Here is a 16,409-nt window from a genome sequence, read left to right as displayed (position 1 = left end):
CGCTCCCCCGCTCTCCGGACCCGGTCCCATCGCGGCTACGGGGGGCCGCTCTCGGGGGGCCTCATGGCCGAGGGGGACGCAGGGAGCGACCAGAGGCAGGTGAGGCCCTAGCGGAGCGCCGACCTTCCTGGCTCAGCTCGGCCTCGCCTCATCTTCCCAGGCCGCCGCCTCCCGGGGCCACCCCGGGTCGCGCCCGCGCTGCCCGGACCTCTCGGCCTTGCCGAGTGCTCCACCGCGGTCCATTTTGCCAGCGCTTCCCCTCAGCCCAGCTCTCCTGGGCCGGCTGCAGGCCCGGCCCAAGGCCGCTGTCCTCGTCTACCATTGGCACGCGCCTGAGCAACTCTGGGCCCAAGGCTGGAACCCGGGTTCCGTACCTTACTGGGTCACCGAGGCCCGGGCCTTAAGCCCAGTTTTTGTTTTTGTTTTTTCCCCTTTGAGGGGGAAAAAGTGCATTGACACCGACCCTGCAGTTCCTTGAGAGCCCGTGGATCTCTTGGTCTGGAGTTTTCTCCCGTGCGTGGTTCATGTGGGTGCTCATAGGGCATTTCTTACCGGGCCCTGTGGATACAATGAATTTATCCAAAGTCGAATGCCTGTATAGGCTTCCCATTTTTTCACCTTTAGATCTAGTTATTTCTAATCGCAAAGCAAAAGAATGTTTCAAGGTCTGATTACCAAAACGAAACATAAAATCAAGGCCTAGTTTCAGAAAAAGAAAAAGGAAAACAACTCAGCTGGAATGTAGGCCGAATGAAAAACTATTAGGAATGGTCCTGGGGGCTGGATTTCTGTCTTCTTTATCTTTGCACCTGTGAATCACCTCAGGATAAGGAAAAGGCCAAAGCCTTAGTAATGCAGGAGGAAGGCTAGTACCTGTCATGGCAGTAAGTCAGAAAACGAGTTAAGAGTAAGAGATGGTTGTCCTACTGCTAAGCACTTTTGACTTCCCCCAGGCTAGTGATAGGTTTGTACATTTGCTGACCTTTTCTTCTTTAATCAACTTTTAGAATGAGGAGATTGAAGCAATGGCAGCCATTTATGGCGAAGAATGGTGTGTCATTGATGACTGTGCCAAAATATTTTGTATTAGAATTAGCGACGATATAGATGACCCCAAGTGGACACTTTGCTTGCAGGTATATATTTTTTTCTTTTCTTTTTCTCTGCCGCCATTTTCCTGTCCTAGTAGTTAATACGTGGTTGAACATATTCTTACATGAGTTATTTTGAGTAGTCTCTATTAATTTTTGTCATGATTATCTATGTATGAATCACGCTCAAATCTTGCTTTTATTAGTCGTTTGAATCTTTATCTCAATTATTGTAATTATTAAAAATGTTAATGTACCGTTGACAAATGAGTTTTACTTCCTTTTGTTAATCCATCTATGTAATATGCAAAGGTCTAAACCTCTAAAGATGGTCTAAACCTCTTAGTAATGTGACTGATCCATAGAGTAGACACATTTCTTTATTGAGAATTAGAATAAAACAAATGGAAAGATCAGCATGGCTTCCTTAGTGCTTATTTGCTTAGCACTTATGCTTTCAACATAAAGGATGCTAAATTGAGTGTCAGTATTTGTTATGATAATACTAATTTGAAAATAAATGTATATGATTCTGTATTAAGTAACAGCCTTTTCTGTATAGTGTATATGATAAATTTCACAGGATTTTTTTTTTTTGTATCCAGGAAATTTTACGGAAAATGATACAAATTGCCCATTGGGAGGTCATGGCGTTATGGCTGTTTTAGCTTTCTTTTTTCTTTCATTCCCCTCACCCTCATCTGTTCTGATCTTTATTGTTTTTATATTTTCTCTGCAAACAATTTGCTCCTCTTTTGGAGGAGCTAACACTGGCAGTCACACAATATATTCAGTATGGAAGTATAAATTTGCGGAGGGAATTCTCTTCTGATGTCTAATATAAAAATGGTTTGGGAAGTGGTTCTGTAGTGGTAGAGCGGGAGAGAGTAAAATATTGTTAAAAAAATGGTTTGGTTTGGCAGATTAGAAATTTGTTAATTGACTAGCTTGATTATGTTTGATGCATGATGAAGGAAGTGTAAACAGATTTGTTTTAAACTGCATTGTAGGTGATGCTTCCTAGTGAATATCCAGGTACAGCTCCACCTATTTATCAGCTGAAGTAAGCTATATTTCTCCTTTTATATTTTTACCAAAAAATTTGTGCTGTAAAAGGTATTTTTCCATAATGTACATTGTGTTTATGTGAAATACTTTAAAAATTGAAATGTATGTAGAAATTAAAAACACCTGATTTGGCATAGAGTATGTAACTTAAAAAAGAAAACCTAAAAACACATTGAAAGCTGTGCATTACCAGCTCAATGCTTGTAATCCTAGCTAATCAGGAGACTGAGATCTGAGGATCATGGTTTAAAGTCAGCTGGGGGAAGGAAGTGGAGCTGTGGTTCAAGGGATAGAAGGCTACCCTTGAGTGAAAAAGTTCAGAGACAGTGCCTAGGTCCTGAATTCAAGCCCTAGAACCAGCACAAAACAAAACCTCACCCACATTGAGAAACATGAGATACAGCCCAAGAGGTAGATCACCAGCCATGAACAGTATGAAGCCCTGATTTCAAATCCCAGTATCTTAACAAACAAACAAACAAAAAACCCTACACATTGACATTTATTTGCATCTTAGTAAAAAGCAGTCACAGAGTGCAAAGGTAAAATAACTAGAATAGTTATTCCAGTTAGTAATCTGGAAACTGACCCTTGGAGTTTATTTTTCGTAACCTAGTTCTGCTGACAGTTAGAGTTCCTTTTTGAACTTTACTTAAAACAGCCAGCCTTCTAGGAGTTAGCCAGCATGCTTCTGGTGATTCTTCTTGCCCCTTTCTTCTTGTTATTGAGGAACTATTTTTTTTAGAAATCTAAAATTAACCTTTATTCCTTATGATCTGTTGATGCAAGTGACCTGTGATCTACTTTGCTGATTTTGGCCTCATAATATGTGTAAACCAAGAGAATAAATTTGCAAAAAACACTTACTAACACTTTTATCTAGTAGTGGGATTATTTTTTATGTATTTTAAAACCATAGTAATGCCGGGCACCAGTGACTGATGCCTACAATCGTAGCTGCTCAAGAGGGTGAGAGCTGAGGATTTGGGTTCAAAGCCAGTTTGAGAGACTCTTACCTCCAGTTAACCAGAAACAAGCCAGAATTGGAGGTGTGGGTCAAGTGCTAGCCTTGAGTAGAGAAATCTAGGCGAGAGTGGAAGGCCCTAACTTCAAGCCCTACTACTTTTTTTTTTTTTTTGGTTCCAGTCAGGGGCCTGAACTCTGGGCCTGGGCGCTGTCCCTCAGCTCTTTAGCTCAAGGCTAGCACTCTACCACATGAGCCACAGCGTCACTTCTGGCTTTTTTCTTTTTGCTTATGTGGTGCTGAGGAATCGAACCCAGGGCCTTAGGCATGCAAGGCAAGCGCTCTACCACTGAGCCACCTTCCCAGCCCCCCTACTACTTTCATGTACACACAATAAATAAATAAGTCTTTAGTAATAATTAATTAGTTAAATAACTCGTGTGTGTGTGTGTGTGTGTGTGTGTGTGTGTGTGTGTGTGTGCGCGCGTGCGCGCGCATGCCTCGTGGGGCTTGAACTCAGGGCCTGGGCTCTGTCTCTCAGCTTTTTCACTCAAGACTAACACTCTACCACTTCAGGTTTTCTGGTGGTTAATTGGAGATTAGAGTATCACTGGCTTTCCTGCCTGGGCTGGCTTTGGACCCATGATTCTCAGATCTCAGCCTCCTGAGTACCTAGGATTACAAGTGTAAGCCACCTGTGACCAGCTCATTTTTATTTAATGATAATGATAAATACAGAAAAATTTTTAAATCTTAATGTTTTTAGAAAAAGCTAAATGTTTTTCACAATCATCTGGGAACTACCTTACTTGTAAGAGTTGCTTTTGAGAGACCAGGTAATAAAATTGGAACTCCTGGTATTATGGCACATATTGTTAATCTGGATATTTAGCTTCTACAATCAGTTCTGTCACTTAAGTAAACTTGGAAAGTTTATGAGATTCTATGAACTTATCTTTGTGTTTGTTCATTAAAAAAAAAATTATATAGGGGCTGGGAAGGTGGCTCAGTGGTAGAGCGCTTGCCTTGCATGCTCAAGGCCCTGGGTTCGATTCCTCAGCACCACATAAGCAAAAAGAAAAAAGCCGGAAGTGGCGCTGTGGCTCAAGTGGTAGAGCACTAGCCTTGAGCTGAAGAGCTGAGGGACAGTGCCCAGGCCCAGAGTTCAGGCCCCACGACCGGACCCAAAAAAAAAAAAAAAAAAAATTATATAGTACCTGTCCAGGTGCTTGAACTAAGAGCCTGGATGCTGTCCCTTAGCTTTTGTGCTCAAGGCTGGTGCTCTGCCACTTGAGCCACAGCTCTACTGGATATTTGGTTGTTAATTGGAGATAAGAGCCTCATGGACTTCCCTGCCCTGGCTTGTTTTGAACCCCTATCCTCAGATCTCAGCCTTTTGAGTGTCTAGGGTTACTAGTACCTGGCTTTCATCTTTATTTTTTAAGCCCTTAAAACAGGCTAATTTGGTGTTGATTTTGTCATGGTTTGTGAGGAAGATTAATAAATTAATGCTAATGAAAGAGTTTCAAATTTGCATAGTATACAAATATAGACACCATTTACATGAAAGCAGATACTTTAAAAAATTAAAATAATTTGTGTACTAATCAGTAATTTCTGTTTGAAATATAAACATAATCTTTGGATAATCTTTTTTTTTTTAATTGTGTTTTACTCAATTAGTGCTCCTTGGTTAAAAGGGCAAGAACGTGTGGATTTATCGAACAGCCTTGAGGAAATATATATGTAAGTAACAGGTGATTTTTAAAAATTTTGTTAGTGATTGTACTTGTGAAACTTATCTTACTATCCCTTTTGTCATACTAACTTTTTATTAATAAAAAGATTGCTTGAATTGTATCCATTCTGTATATCATCTATATAGTAAAATTTTAAAAAATTGCAAAAAAGTTTACTTGAAGAGCCCTTGAAAGGTTATTTATGTAATTTCATATATTCATTTGATATAAAAACACAGTAACATTTAGAGCTAATGGGTATAAAACATTTAGCTGACTTGTGAAGTAAGTTCAGAGAATTCCTCTTGTATGTTTATTTTGAAGAGATAGGCAGAAATGAAATTGACAGCAGGTGAATTCTAACCGCAGGTTCTTGTTAAATGTCTAAATACCTTGCTCATTCATTTATTCATTCAATGAATGTTACATGACAAATACTACTTTAGATCCTAGATACACATGATTAGCATAAACAGAAAGTTGTTTATTTTTTTTATGGCATTTAGCATTTACCAGCAGGAGCAAGGGAAAGATATTCCGTAAAGCCTCATGAAAACGAGTGTAAACTGTAGCTTGGGTTAAGTTGTATAAAAGAAAGATCAGCAATATGGTACTAATTGAGCTAGGGGAAAAAAAAACAACAAGCAAAACCTTCTTAACCTAGGAAGTGAGGGAGCATCTTCTTCTAGAACTGAGTTAGTTTGGTGAAGTTAAATCCAGTGAGAGGCCATGGTGTGTCTGAAGGCTTTGTGTCAGGAAACTACATCATTAAGGAATTAGTAATGGTGATAGCAGTGGGAAGAGGGCCTGGACCAGGTAGTCAGGGAAGATCCATTGAAGTTTTAAAGGCTATATTGAGGAGCTTTTTCTTTGTCCTAAGAAAAATTGAGGCAGTTTTAAGTAATGGGGTACCAATAATAAGATTTTCATTTTGAAAAAAAAAATCATCCTATTGCTGTGTGGAGATGGATTGGAAAATAGCAAAAATGTGTGGGAAACCAGTTTGGAGGCTGATACATTAGCCCAGAAGATATGATGGATTTGGCTTAATTTTAATGAGATATATTAATTTATTAAATAATATTCTGGAATATCAGTTTTTTCCAATTCAGGAACTAGTAAAGATTCTATTATATTTCTAGGTGGCCATCCCATTTGGTACAGTGAGAGTACCCCCTTTGTGTCCTTGGGATCCAGGCAGGTTTCTTTTCCTCCCAAAATATTTAATTAGAAAATGGTAAGTCACCATGGAATCCATTCTACTTGTTTTCTTCTTAAAGGAAGTGTGGTCTTCTTGGGCCCCTGTTTAGTGATTCTGTTATCTTCAGTATGTAGATGTTATTTTCTCAACTAGATAATTTTTGATATCTGTCCCTAACCTTACTGGTCACTCCAACTTTTATGTTCCCAACAAACTTCTTGGTATAGTCCAGTTTTTTTGGCCAACTTTCCTCTACCTTAATATAGAGTAAGATAAGTACACTGAAAAGTTGCTTATCATTGATGTCTTAATTATACATCTGATGGTCATTTTTCAGCTCTTGTTTTACTTGATCTCGTAACTTTCATATTCACCACTTCTTTCTTGAAAATCTTTCACTTTTGACTTCTATTCATGTTAATTGTATTCACTAGTTAGATTTTTCATCTATTTATGCATTATTTTGAAGTAGCTTCTCAATCACCCTTATTTTGTCCCAAAGTCCTTCGTGTGTGTGTGTGTGTGTGTGTGTGTGTGTGTGTGTGTGTGTGTGTGTGTGTGTGTATGTGTATGTGTGTATGTGTTTGTGCATGCCCGCACATGCGCGCCTAAATATGCGTGTGCCCATATACTAGAGCCTGAACTCAGAGTCTGGGTGTTGTCCCTGAGCTTTTTGGCTTAAGACTAGTGCTCTACCAATTGAGCCAGTGATACTCCCTCCATAGATACAATTGGACTCTTCTCTTTAACTAGCAATTTGAGATTTAGAAGGTTCAGAGATTCTGAAGTAGCTTATTCTCAAGATGATATACAATTTTTATAGTGTTAGTTAGTTACTCAAAGTATGTGAAAAACTCAGTCCAGTAGTATTATTTTTGTTCATGTAATTGAAATAGAAATACCTATTACATGGTATTTTTTAAAAGTTTTGTTTAACAAATTTTAGTTATATTTTCTAATACTTCCAGAAGGGGGCAGCAAGGGAAATATATTATTGAACTTCAAAATTAAACAAATACATATATTAATAACAGTTTTTAAAATTATCTTTAATTATACAAAGGAGTTTTAATTTAATATGTCAGGTTATGAATACAATGCATTTTTATTAATGTCACTCTATCATTCTCTCCCATATGTCCCAATCAATAATATAGTTTTTAAAGTTTAGTGTGTGTGTGTGTGTGTGTGTGTGTGTGTGTGTGTGTGTGTGTGTGTGTGTGTGTGTGTGTGTGTGTGTGTGTGTGTGTATGCTGGTTCTGGGTCTGGGGTGCTATCCTCAAGCTTTCTTGCTTAAGGCTAGCACTCTAATACTTGAACTATACCTCTACTTCTGGCTTTTATGGTGGAGATAAGAGTCTCACAGATTTTCATTCCTGGGCTGGTTTCAAACCATGATCCTCAGATCTCAGCTAAGGTTATGGGCCTGAGCCACTGGTACCCAGTTCATAGTCTTTTATGATTACACAAACTATAAGACTATTGAAGTTAGTACATTTAGCTTCATTCTGATTAGTAATTTGATTTTTGTCTTTATAAGTGACTACTAAGATAGGGTAGAAAGAACAGTTAACAGATTTTTCAGTAAATATTGATTCAATGCATTAATATACTCACATCATTAGGGATTTTGAATTTTAAAATTGGAACCAAAGTCCTGAAGGTATATCTCATTATATTTCTTGCTTAATGTGCAAGAAACCCTGAATTTGATCCTTACCAACACACACACACACACACACACACACACACACACACACAGACACACACACACACACACACACACAAGGTGAATGTGTACCAGTGTGAAAGGGAGAGAGTTTACTGAGCCATTTGAACCAAGTCTAAGGTAGCCCTCCCTCCCTGCCTTCTTCCCTTCTTCCCTCCCATCCTCCCTCCTTCCCTTTCTTCCTTCCTTCCAGCCATTTTTTTTTTTTGTATTGGTATATAGAACCTTGCACTCAAGGTTGGTACTCTACTATTGAGCCCTACATCTACTTCCAGCTTTTTTTGCTGGTTAATTGGAGATAAGAGTCCACAGACCTTTCTGCCTAGACGATAGCTTTGTACCTCTTTTACAGATACCAGTGTTCTAAGTGGCTAGGATTTCAGGCATGAGCCACCAGCACTTGGCTTAAAGTAGCACTTTTTGAAGTTAGCACCAAAGCATCTTTGAGAGTGTGGATAGGTTACAAGGGTAGGTTTCACTGTGAAAGGGAATTTGTGCACAGCATTTACAAGTTAATCAAAGAAAGAGGACTCTGTTAGGGGAACTTTGTAAGCAAAATCATGAAGATGGGAAGCATCCTACCATCTTTAGAGTTAGCTTTTCATCAGTATAATATATAGCTGATATAATACATTATTACTAGATAACATGAGAAAAGGTTTATTTTAGCTCAGTGTTTTAGAGATTGATGATCATTTTGTCCCCATTGCACTGGGCCTTTGGCAGCACACCACAGGAGAGAGTGGTGGAGCAAAACTTGCTTACCTCATGATGTGAAGTAAAAGAGAGGAACCAGGCATGGATCCCACTCTCTCTGTTAACAGTGTGTTCCTAGTGACCTGAAGACCACTCAGTGGACCCCACCTTTGCAAAGTGCTAGACTGGGAACTAGTTAAGTGCCAAGTGGTTACATTCCAAATTCACACCATGGCACAAAGTTTATGTTTCTGGTATGTAAATTGAGGCAAGTTTGAGGAAAAGGACTCTCTAAGCTGGAATAAGGACTGTGAGTATTGTCTTGTAGGTTCTGGGCATTTTAGGAGGAGACATAATTCTATTTGTGTGGTAGTATGGTGAATAGGCTGTTAGGAGTTGAGGTTAATGAGTGGGTAGAAAGGCTTAAAATGAAGAAAGGAGCACTTTAGGGAGAGCAGTCAGTAACTCAGGAAGGGTTTATTGAAGAATGGAAAAGAATAGCTATATTTAAGAATGTGAAGTAGGATTTGATGATTGATTAGCTAAGCACACATTAGCTTGGTTATAGCTAATTTTTATTATATATTTTATATTTGTCTTTTTGAATAGATGAGAATAACACATATTTGTAATGCTTACGGTGTTACTAGGAAAGGAAATGATAGGGATTTATGATATTTGAATATATGGTGATCCGTTGTAACAGTGCTTAATTTAAAAAATCCAAGAATTTTAAATTTCTTTCTTTTTTTTTTTTTTTTTTTACTTTTTATTGTTTTCTTTTGTTGTTGTTGTTTTCCAGTGCTGGGATTGGAGCCCAGGGTTTTGTGTATTCTAGACAAGTTCTTTTGGATGTTAATTCTGTCTAGTGAGCTTATCAGAGCTGAAATTTTAGCAGAAAAAAGTTAAGCAGACAAGAAAAACATTGCTCAAGCTACTAGAATGGAAAGAAACTAGTACTAAATTTGAACTGAACTTTTCTGTGACAAAAGGCAGAAGGGATTTTAAGGGCTGGGATAAGCTAATGGAGCAGTACTAGGTACTCAGGGTGATTAATGGATGAATGCTTTGAGCATACTGAGTTATTATTGACTTTGCTAATAGTTTTCTCTTTTTAGGCAATCTGTATTTACTAATTCATTGTGCCCGAAAGTTAGGCTCAGACTAAGAGCCTCAGGGTACTCTTTCCTGAGGATGTGGTCCCAGGTTCTCAGGACATTCCTGAGATGTAAAACTGGCCATCAGGCTTCTATTAAAAAAAATTTAGATATATCTCAAAAGGGCAGAGTTTTTCCAAAGAAAATATGCAAAGGAAAAAGGAAGCTAAAGGTCTAGGTAAGATGTAGCCTGTAAAGCTTAGGCTGAGGTTAGGGTTGTTTTAGTCCTGTTTCTGGAGTCAGTGTTTAAATAATGTGACTTCCTTGTGTCTATGTTTCTATCTGTAAAATTAGGATAAAATTTTAGGAATTAAAGGACATCCATATGAGAACACATGGGAGAGAAAAATCACTCATATCATGAGTGTGGAGCAAAAAGAAAATTAAGGACAAGCATTCTGTGGACAAGACTGATCTTTTTATCTATGGCCTTTCACAAAACTACATGTGCTGTGATACCAGTTTAATTATTGATATGAGGTCTCAACTAAATTTTTTGTTGTGTAGGTGACCTTGAGCCACACTCTTCCCAATCTCTGTCTCCTAGCTGAGATTACAGGTGTGAGCTTTGAAGCCCAGTCTTAAAGTATTTGTTTTTTTTTTAATAAACTAAGATTGTAAATGTTGAGAGCTTCCTCATCTATTATAAAAAACAAAACAAAACAAAACAAGGGCTGGGAAGGTGGCTCAGTGGTAGAGTGCTTGCCTTGCATGCATGAGGCCCTGGGTTTGATTCCTCAGCACCACATAAGCAAAAAAGGAAAAAGCCGGAAGTGGCGCTGTGGCTCAAGTGGTAGAGTGCTAGCCTTGAGCTGAAGAGCTGAGGGACAGCACTCAGGCCCAGAGTTCAGGCCCCACAACCGGACCCCCTAAAAAACAAAACAAAACAAAAACTCAAGAGTTTTCGTGGACTTGACTAAAGTCCTAGCTATTTGTTAGGAGAGAAAAATGGCTTGAGCTTTGTACTAATTCTGGTTTTTATTCTAGCTATGTACTTTTTACTGCTTATAAGACTGTCTTGGCCAAGTTAATTGAGCTCTGTCAATTTGTTTTCTTATTTATATATAATGGGGAATAATACACTCACGTCCTATACTTAATATTCTGGCAGTGTTTCAGTTATTATCTTTCATTGAGAAGTTAAGAGTAGGAATTGTTTAAAAGAAATTCACCAACAGTCTCAATCTTTAAAAACCTTTTCAAGCAGCTTTGGATATGTCTAAAAAGATAACCTAGAAAAGCAAGGATATAGGAGTTCATTTTAACATAGGAGTTATGCTCCAGTAAGATAAGTAGGGTTTGAAGGTACAGTGTTGTTTTAAAAGTATTGTTTACTTGGGACTGGGGGTTTAGCCCAGCGGAAGGGCACCCGCCTGGCGTGCCCAACGCCCTGGGTTCCGTCCACAGCCCTGGGGGAAAATAAAAAGTATTGTTTTCTTGTGGTTGGGAAGGTGGTTCAGTGGTAGAGTACTTGCCTTGTGTGCGTGAGGCCCTGGGTTTGATTCCTCAGCACCACATAAGCAGAAAAAGCTGGAAGAGGTGCTGTGGCTCAAGTGGTAGAGCACTAGCCTTGAGCTGAAGAGCTCAGGGACAGTGCTCAGCCCCAGAGTTCAAGACCCATGACTGGCAAAAAAAAAAAAGTATTGTTTTCTTCAGAGCTGTTTTGAAAGTTTCCTTTGGTGGGTGCTGACAATAAGTGGTGACAAAGAGAGATAAGGTTTTAAGGGGAACTTTTCTTCCTTGTCAGTTATAAGGCTTGAAAGCAAGGCCTGTGTGCTGTCTCTGAGCTTTTGTGCTCAAGGGTCTACCACTTTGAGCCACAGCTGCACTTCTGGTTTAGGGTGGTTAGAGATAAGAATTTCATGGACTGCCTGGGCTGGCTTTAAACCTTGATCCTCATATTTCAGCCTGAGTAGTTAGGATTACAGGTGTGAGCTATCAGAGCCTGGCTTAAGGTGAACTTCTAAAGGAAGGAGATAGGTGGTAAGGTGTGGTGATTTCTTTTAACATATACCAATGCTACTTCCAAAATTAGTGTCTTTTTAAAAGAGTAGAGACCACTGGATTTTATTTTATTACTGTTGTCATTATTTAACATAACCATGGTCCTGACTTGGTTTTAACCCATGACACATTCTTTTTTCTCAGTGATCTTTTTTTAAAAAATTAATTATGTGAGGTAGCTAGACATTTGGAGCCAGTATGAATCAATGAATATATACTCAACACTTTTCTTTTTCTTTGCAGTAGTGAGGATTGAGAATATTTTATCAGAAATAAGGTATAAATACGACATATTAGTATTGTCTTTTAGGTCATATAAATTGTCTCTGAAGGAGTTCACCCTATGTTTTTCATTTTTCTTTGTTGAAATAAGTATATATTAAAAGAATATTCCAAATATGCACACCAAATACACATTCAAAAAGTTTAGGAAAGTAAGCAGTGATTGAGCATGAATATTGAAATTGTTTCCATTGATAGAAATGAAACATGATTTGTGGTTCATCTAATTCAAGTTAAGAAATTTTCTCATTGTATCTCTTCTGCTTATTTTAAGTAAGGTAAGGTTGTTGTACAGCTAATCAGAGTTTTTAGCATATAATGTATATAATGCAGACATAAATGTTGGTAAGCCTTATCTGTTTAGGAATACTTTTAGAAAAGGCATTGTTAGGTTTTTAAAAATATGTACATTTAAAAATTATGTTTTTTAGAACTTGAGAAGATTTTTTTTTGAAATAATAATTTCACCCCTTAAATTTTTAGACAGAATATTGGTGAAAGCATTCTTTACCTGTGGGTGGAGAAAATCAGAGATATTCTGATACAAAAATCTCAATTGACAGAACCAGGTAGGTATGAAAAATACTCTTAATGCTCTTTTAACCTATAATAATTAAGTTTTCATGTAGATATTTTAGTGGAAACTTTATATGAAAATCTGTCCTGGTTTATGGATTCATGAATATTTCTCTGGAAAGTTCATTTACTCATGTACTTATGCTAATTTCTTTCTATAAGGCTTAGCCTTTTTGTATTTAATGCTATACTCATAGTAAAATTGTTTTATGGTAAAAGGATTTTGGCCTGAAATCTGTTCTCTTTGACTATCTTTAAGTAATTTGAACTTTGTAGTATTTTTCATGAATTACTAATGAAATTTTATTTATTTTTTTGTGCCTGCCTTGGGCTTGAACTCAGGCCTGGGCTGTGTCCTTGAACTTTTGTGCTCTAGGCCAGTGCTCTACCACTTGGGCCACAGCTCCATTTCCAGCTTTTTGTGATTAATTTGAGATAAGAGTCTCACAGTTTTTCCTGCCTAGGCTGCCTCTTGAGTAGGTAGGATTACAGGCATGAACCACTGGCACCCAGCTGAAATGATACTTTTAAACTGAGGTTGAATTCATATGCCATAATTATTTATCCTTTAAAAACAATGTACAGGGCTGGGAAGGTGGCTCAGCTTGCCTGAGGCCCTGGGTTCGATTCCTCAGCACCACATAAGAAAAAAGAAAAAAGCCGGAAGTGGCGCTGTGGCTCAAGTGGTAGAGCGCTAGCCTTGAGCTGAAGAGCTGAGGGACAGCGCCCAGGCCCAGAGTTCAGTCAGGCCCCACAACCGGACCCAAAAACAAACAAACAAAAAAAACCAATGTACAATTCAGTTGTTTTTAGTATATTTTTAGTTATTCAGTCATCATCACTATCTGATTGCAGAATACTTGAAAATTAGTATTTTATTCTATTATTTTTAACTCTTGTATTACTTCACTTCATTAGTCTTTGTTTCACTTATCACAAAGTCCGTTGGAGAGAAAAATATATAATTTAAACTGATGGGATTTGCAAATGGCATTTTATTGTTACTTCTGGTAAAATTAGTTTTAATTTGAGGAAAACAAGATTAAGAAAGAGCCCAATAGTTTACTTACTGGTTTTCTATTTAAAAGAACAATTTAAGACCACCTTTGCAATATTTATATATTTTAAAGTGTTTTTCAGAGTATTTTACTGTTTTTTTTTTTTGTTTGTTTGTTTTTTTTGAGGTCTGGTCATGGGGCCTGAACTCTGGGCCTGGGCACTGTCCCTCAGCTCTTCAGCTCAAGGCTAGTGCTCTACCACTTGAGCCACAGCACCACTTCCGGCTTTTTTTTTTCTGCTTATGTGATGCTGAGGAATTGAACCCAGGGCCTCATGCATGCAAGGCAAGCACTCTACCACTGAGCCACCTTCCCAGCCCTATTTTACTAAGAAATATGTGATACAAAGATATTGTATCTATATAATATCTGGAAATATTTTCCTGATCTTTTTATGACCTGTGTTCTGAGTTGGCACTGTTTCAATGCATCTGCGAGAAAAGTAGTCTGGAAATTCTTATAGTAAAATTAATTTTTGCCATCTTGCCATTATAGAGTTGGAACAGTTATAAAAATTCCAGACTCCGAAAATTATAAAGTCATTCAACTCTTAGGAAGTTTTAGAAGTTTATCTAAAGAACTGACATCCCTTTTCTGCCATAGACAGTATAGCCACCTTTCAAATTCTGGAGTTATTGACTGGTAATGACAATTAAAAATTTAAAGCTTTTATAATTTTTTTTCTTAAAAACTTTTTGTTGGGGCTGGGGAAGTGTGGGTTAGTGGTGGAGTGTGGTAGAGTTCTTTCCTTGCATGCCCCAAGGCCCTGGGTTTTATCCTGAGCACTATTAAAAAAAAAAAAAAAAAAACTTTTAATAACTGAAGATCTGACAAGGGTGAAAATTATGGCCCAGGTATATCACTTGAGAACCATTTCCAGGACATCTACTTATCAAGTAATTTATTTTTATCTTGTTAACTTTTGGTATAAATTTATTCTTTTTTTTTTTTTTTTTTTTTTGGGTCCAGTTGTGGGGCCTGAACTCTGGACCTGGGCACTGTCCCTCAGCTCTTCAGCTCAAGGCTAGTGCTCTACCACTTGAGCCACAGCGCCACTTCCGGCTTTTTCTTTTTGCTTATGTGGTGCTGAGGAATTGAACCCAGGGCCTCTGGCATGCAAGGCAAGTAAGTGCTCTACCACTGAGCCACCTTCCAAGCCCCTAAATTTATTCTTTATTATTTGTATTTTGTAGACTAGAAATTTTGAATTCTGAAGTGTTTATATACAACAATTAATAATTTTAAAAATTTGAGCCAGGTGCCAGTGGCTCACGCCTGTAATTCTAGCTACTCAGGAGGTTGAGATCTGAGGATCACAGTTCAAAGCCAGCTGAGGCAGGAGACTCTTATCTCCAATAAACCACCGGAAAAACCAGAAGTGGTGCTGTAGCTCAAGTGGTAGAGCACTAGCTTTGAGCTGAAGAGCTCAGGGACAGTGCCCAGGCCCAGAATTCAAGTCCCATGACCGACAAAAAAAAAATTTAAAAAGTTAATTTTAAACTTAACAGAAAAGTTGCAAATGCTATTAAGAGCTCTTTTATATTCATGCTGATTCCCTATTAACAGCTTATGTGACATGTTATAATTCTCAAGAACAAAAACTAACAGTGGTACAGTACTATTAGGTAAACTAAATAGCTTATTCAAATGTCACCATTTTCCCACTAATTTCTCTTTCTGCTACTATAGGACTTTGGATCCAGTATTCTTCATTGCCTTTTTATTTTATTTTTTTACAATCTGTAATCAGGTTTTTGCATAACTTTCCTTGACACTTTTAAGAATATTGATCAGTTAGTTGTAGAATTACACTTAGTTCTGTTTGTTTTCTTATGGAGTGAGATTAACCATTTTGGGCAAGAATACCCTAAAAATGATATTATATCCTTACAGTAATCTACATCAAGGAGTTCATGATATTAATATGTTTTATTGTTGGTGATGTTTACCTCGATTCTTTGGTTTAAAGTCTTCACTATAAAGTAACTGTTGGGAGTTATTTTTTTACATGTATGTGTACAGAGATTTATTTTAAAGAAATAGGCTTGCAGAATTATGGAGACTGGTAAGTCCAACATTTATCAGGATAGGCCAGCCAGCTGAAGACTCAGAGAAGAATTGATGTTACATTTTGGTCCAAAGGTAATCTTCTGGGAAAGATTATTGTCTGAGGAGTTGATTCTTACTCAATTATTAGGCTGTCAACTGATAGGATAAGGTTTATTATGGACGACAATCTGCTTTACTCAAAGTCAACTGATTTCAATATTAATCTCATCCAAAGAAAACTTTTACAGGAATATATAGGATAGTGTTCGACTCAGTCAACTGATTTGCCAAGCTGACATGTGAAATTAACCACAATAATAACTAGCTTTCCCTTTGTATCTTATGGGAGATTCCTTTCTTATATTCTTTATTTATTCACTGGAATTCTGCTCTGAGGAAGAGAAATCCTGGATTCTTCTGTTGAAAATGGTGTTTAGAAATCAAGGCTCAGCTTTTTTTGAAAGTGTAATTTCCTGTTGGCTTCATGGACCAATCATAATATCACATATCTATATAGGCCCAGATGTAAAGAAGAAAACGGAAGAGGAAGATGTTCAGTGTGAAGATGATCTCATTTTAGCATGTCAGCCAGAAAATCCAGTTAAAGCATTGGATTTTGATATCACTGAAAATCAACCAGGTATAATATTACCTATTTGTTTCTTTTTGAGAAGAGTGGTATGATGGTATATATTTATTTTTATTTGGCGTGGTATGGAAATTTAATAAACTTTCAGATGTTAGGAAGTTTTTAATTTGTGGACAGTTGAGATGTTTATTTCCTGCCTATTGGCC

General features: G+C 37.6%; 1 protein-coding gene across 1 annotated transcript in view; it reads left to right on the top strand.

Annotated features, from left to right (window-relative positions):
* Impact (impact RWD domain protein) overlaps positions 1-16,409 on the top strand; it is a 33,660-nt gene continuing 17,251 nt past the window's right edge. The window contains exons 1-6 of the mRNA XM_070029417.1: positions 1-99; positions 1,008-1,136; positions 2,102-2,154; positions 4,807-4,869; positions 12,415-12,500; positions 16,132-16,254. Coding sequence (XP_069885518.1) covers positions 64-99; positions 1,008-1,136; positions 2,102-2,154; positions 4,807-4,869; positions 12,415-12,500; positions 16,132-16,254 — 490 coding nt within the window. The 5' untranslated portion in view covers positions 1-63. The remainder of the gene's footprint in view (positions 100-1,007; positions 1,137-2,101; positions 2,155-4,806; positions 4,870-12,414; positions 12,501-16,131; positions 16,255-16,409) is intronic.

The sequence above is a fragment of the Dipodomys merriami genome, unplaced genomic scaffold (genome assembly GCF_024711535.1).
Source record: "Dipodomys merriami isolate MVZ:Mamm:240054 unplaced genomic scaffold, mDipMer1.0.p SCAF_2, whole genome shotgun sequence".
In the NCBI taxonomy this organism is placed as follows: Eukaryota; Metazoa; Chordata; class Mammalia; order Rodentia; family Heteromyidae; genus Dipodomys; species Dipodomys merriami.
This window is presented reverse-complemented; position numbering and strand designations above follow the sequence as displayed.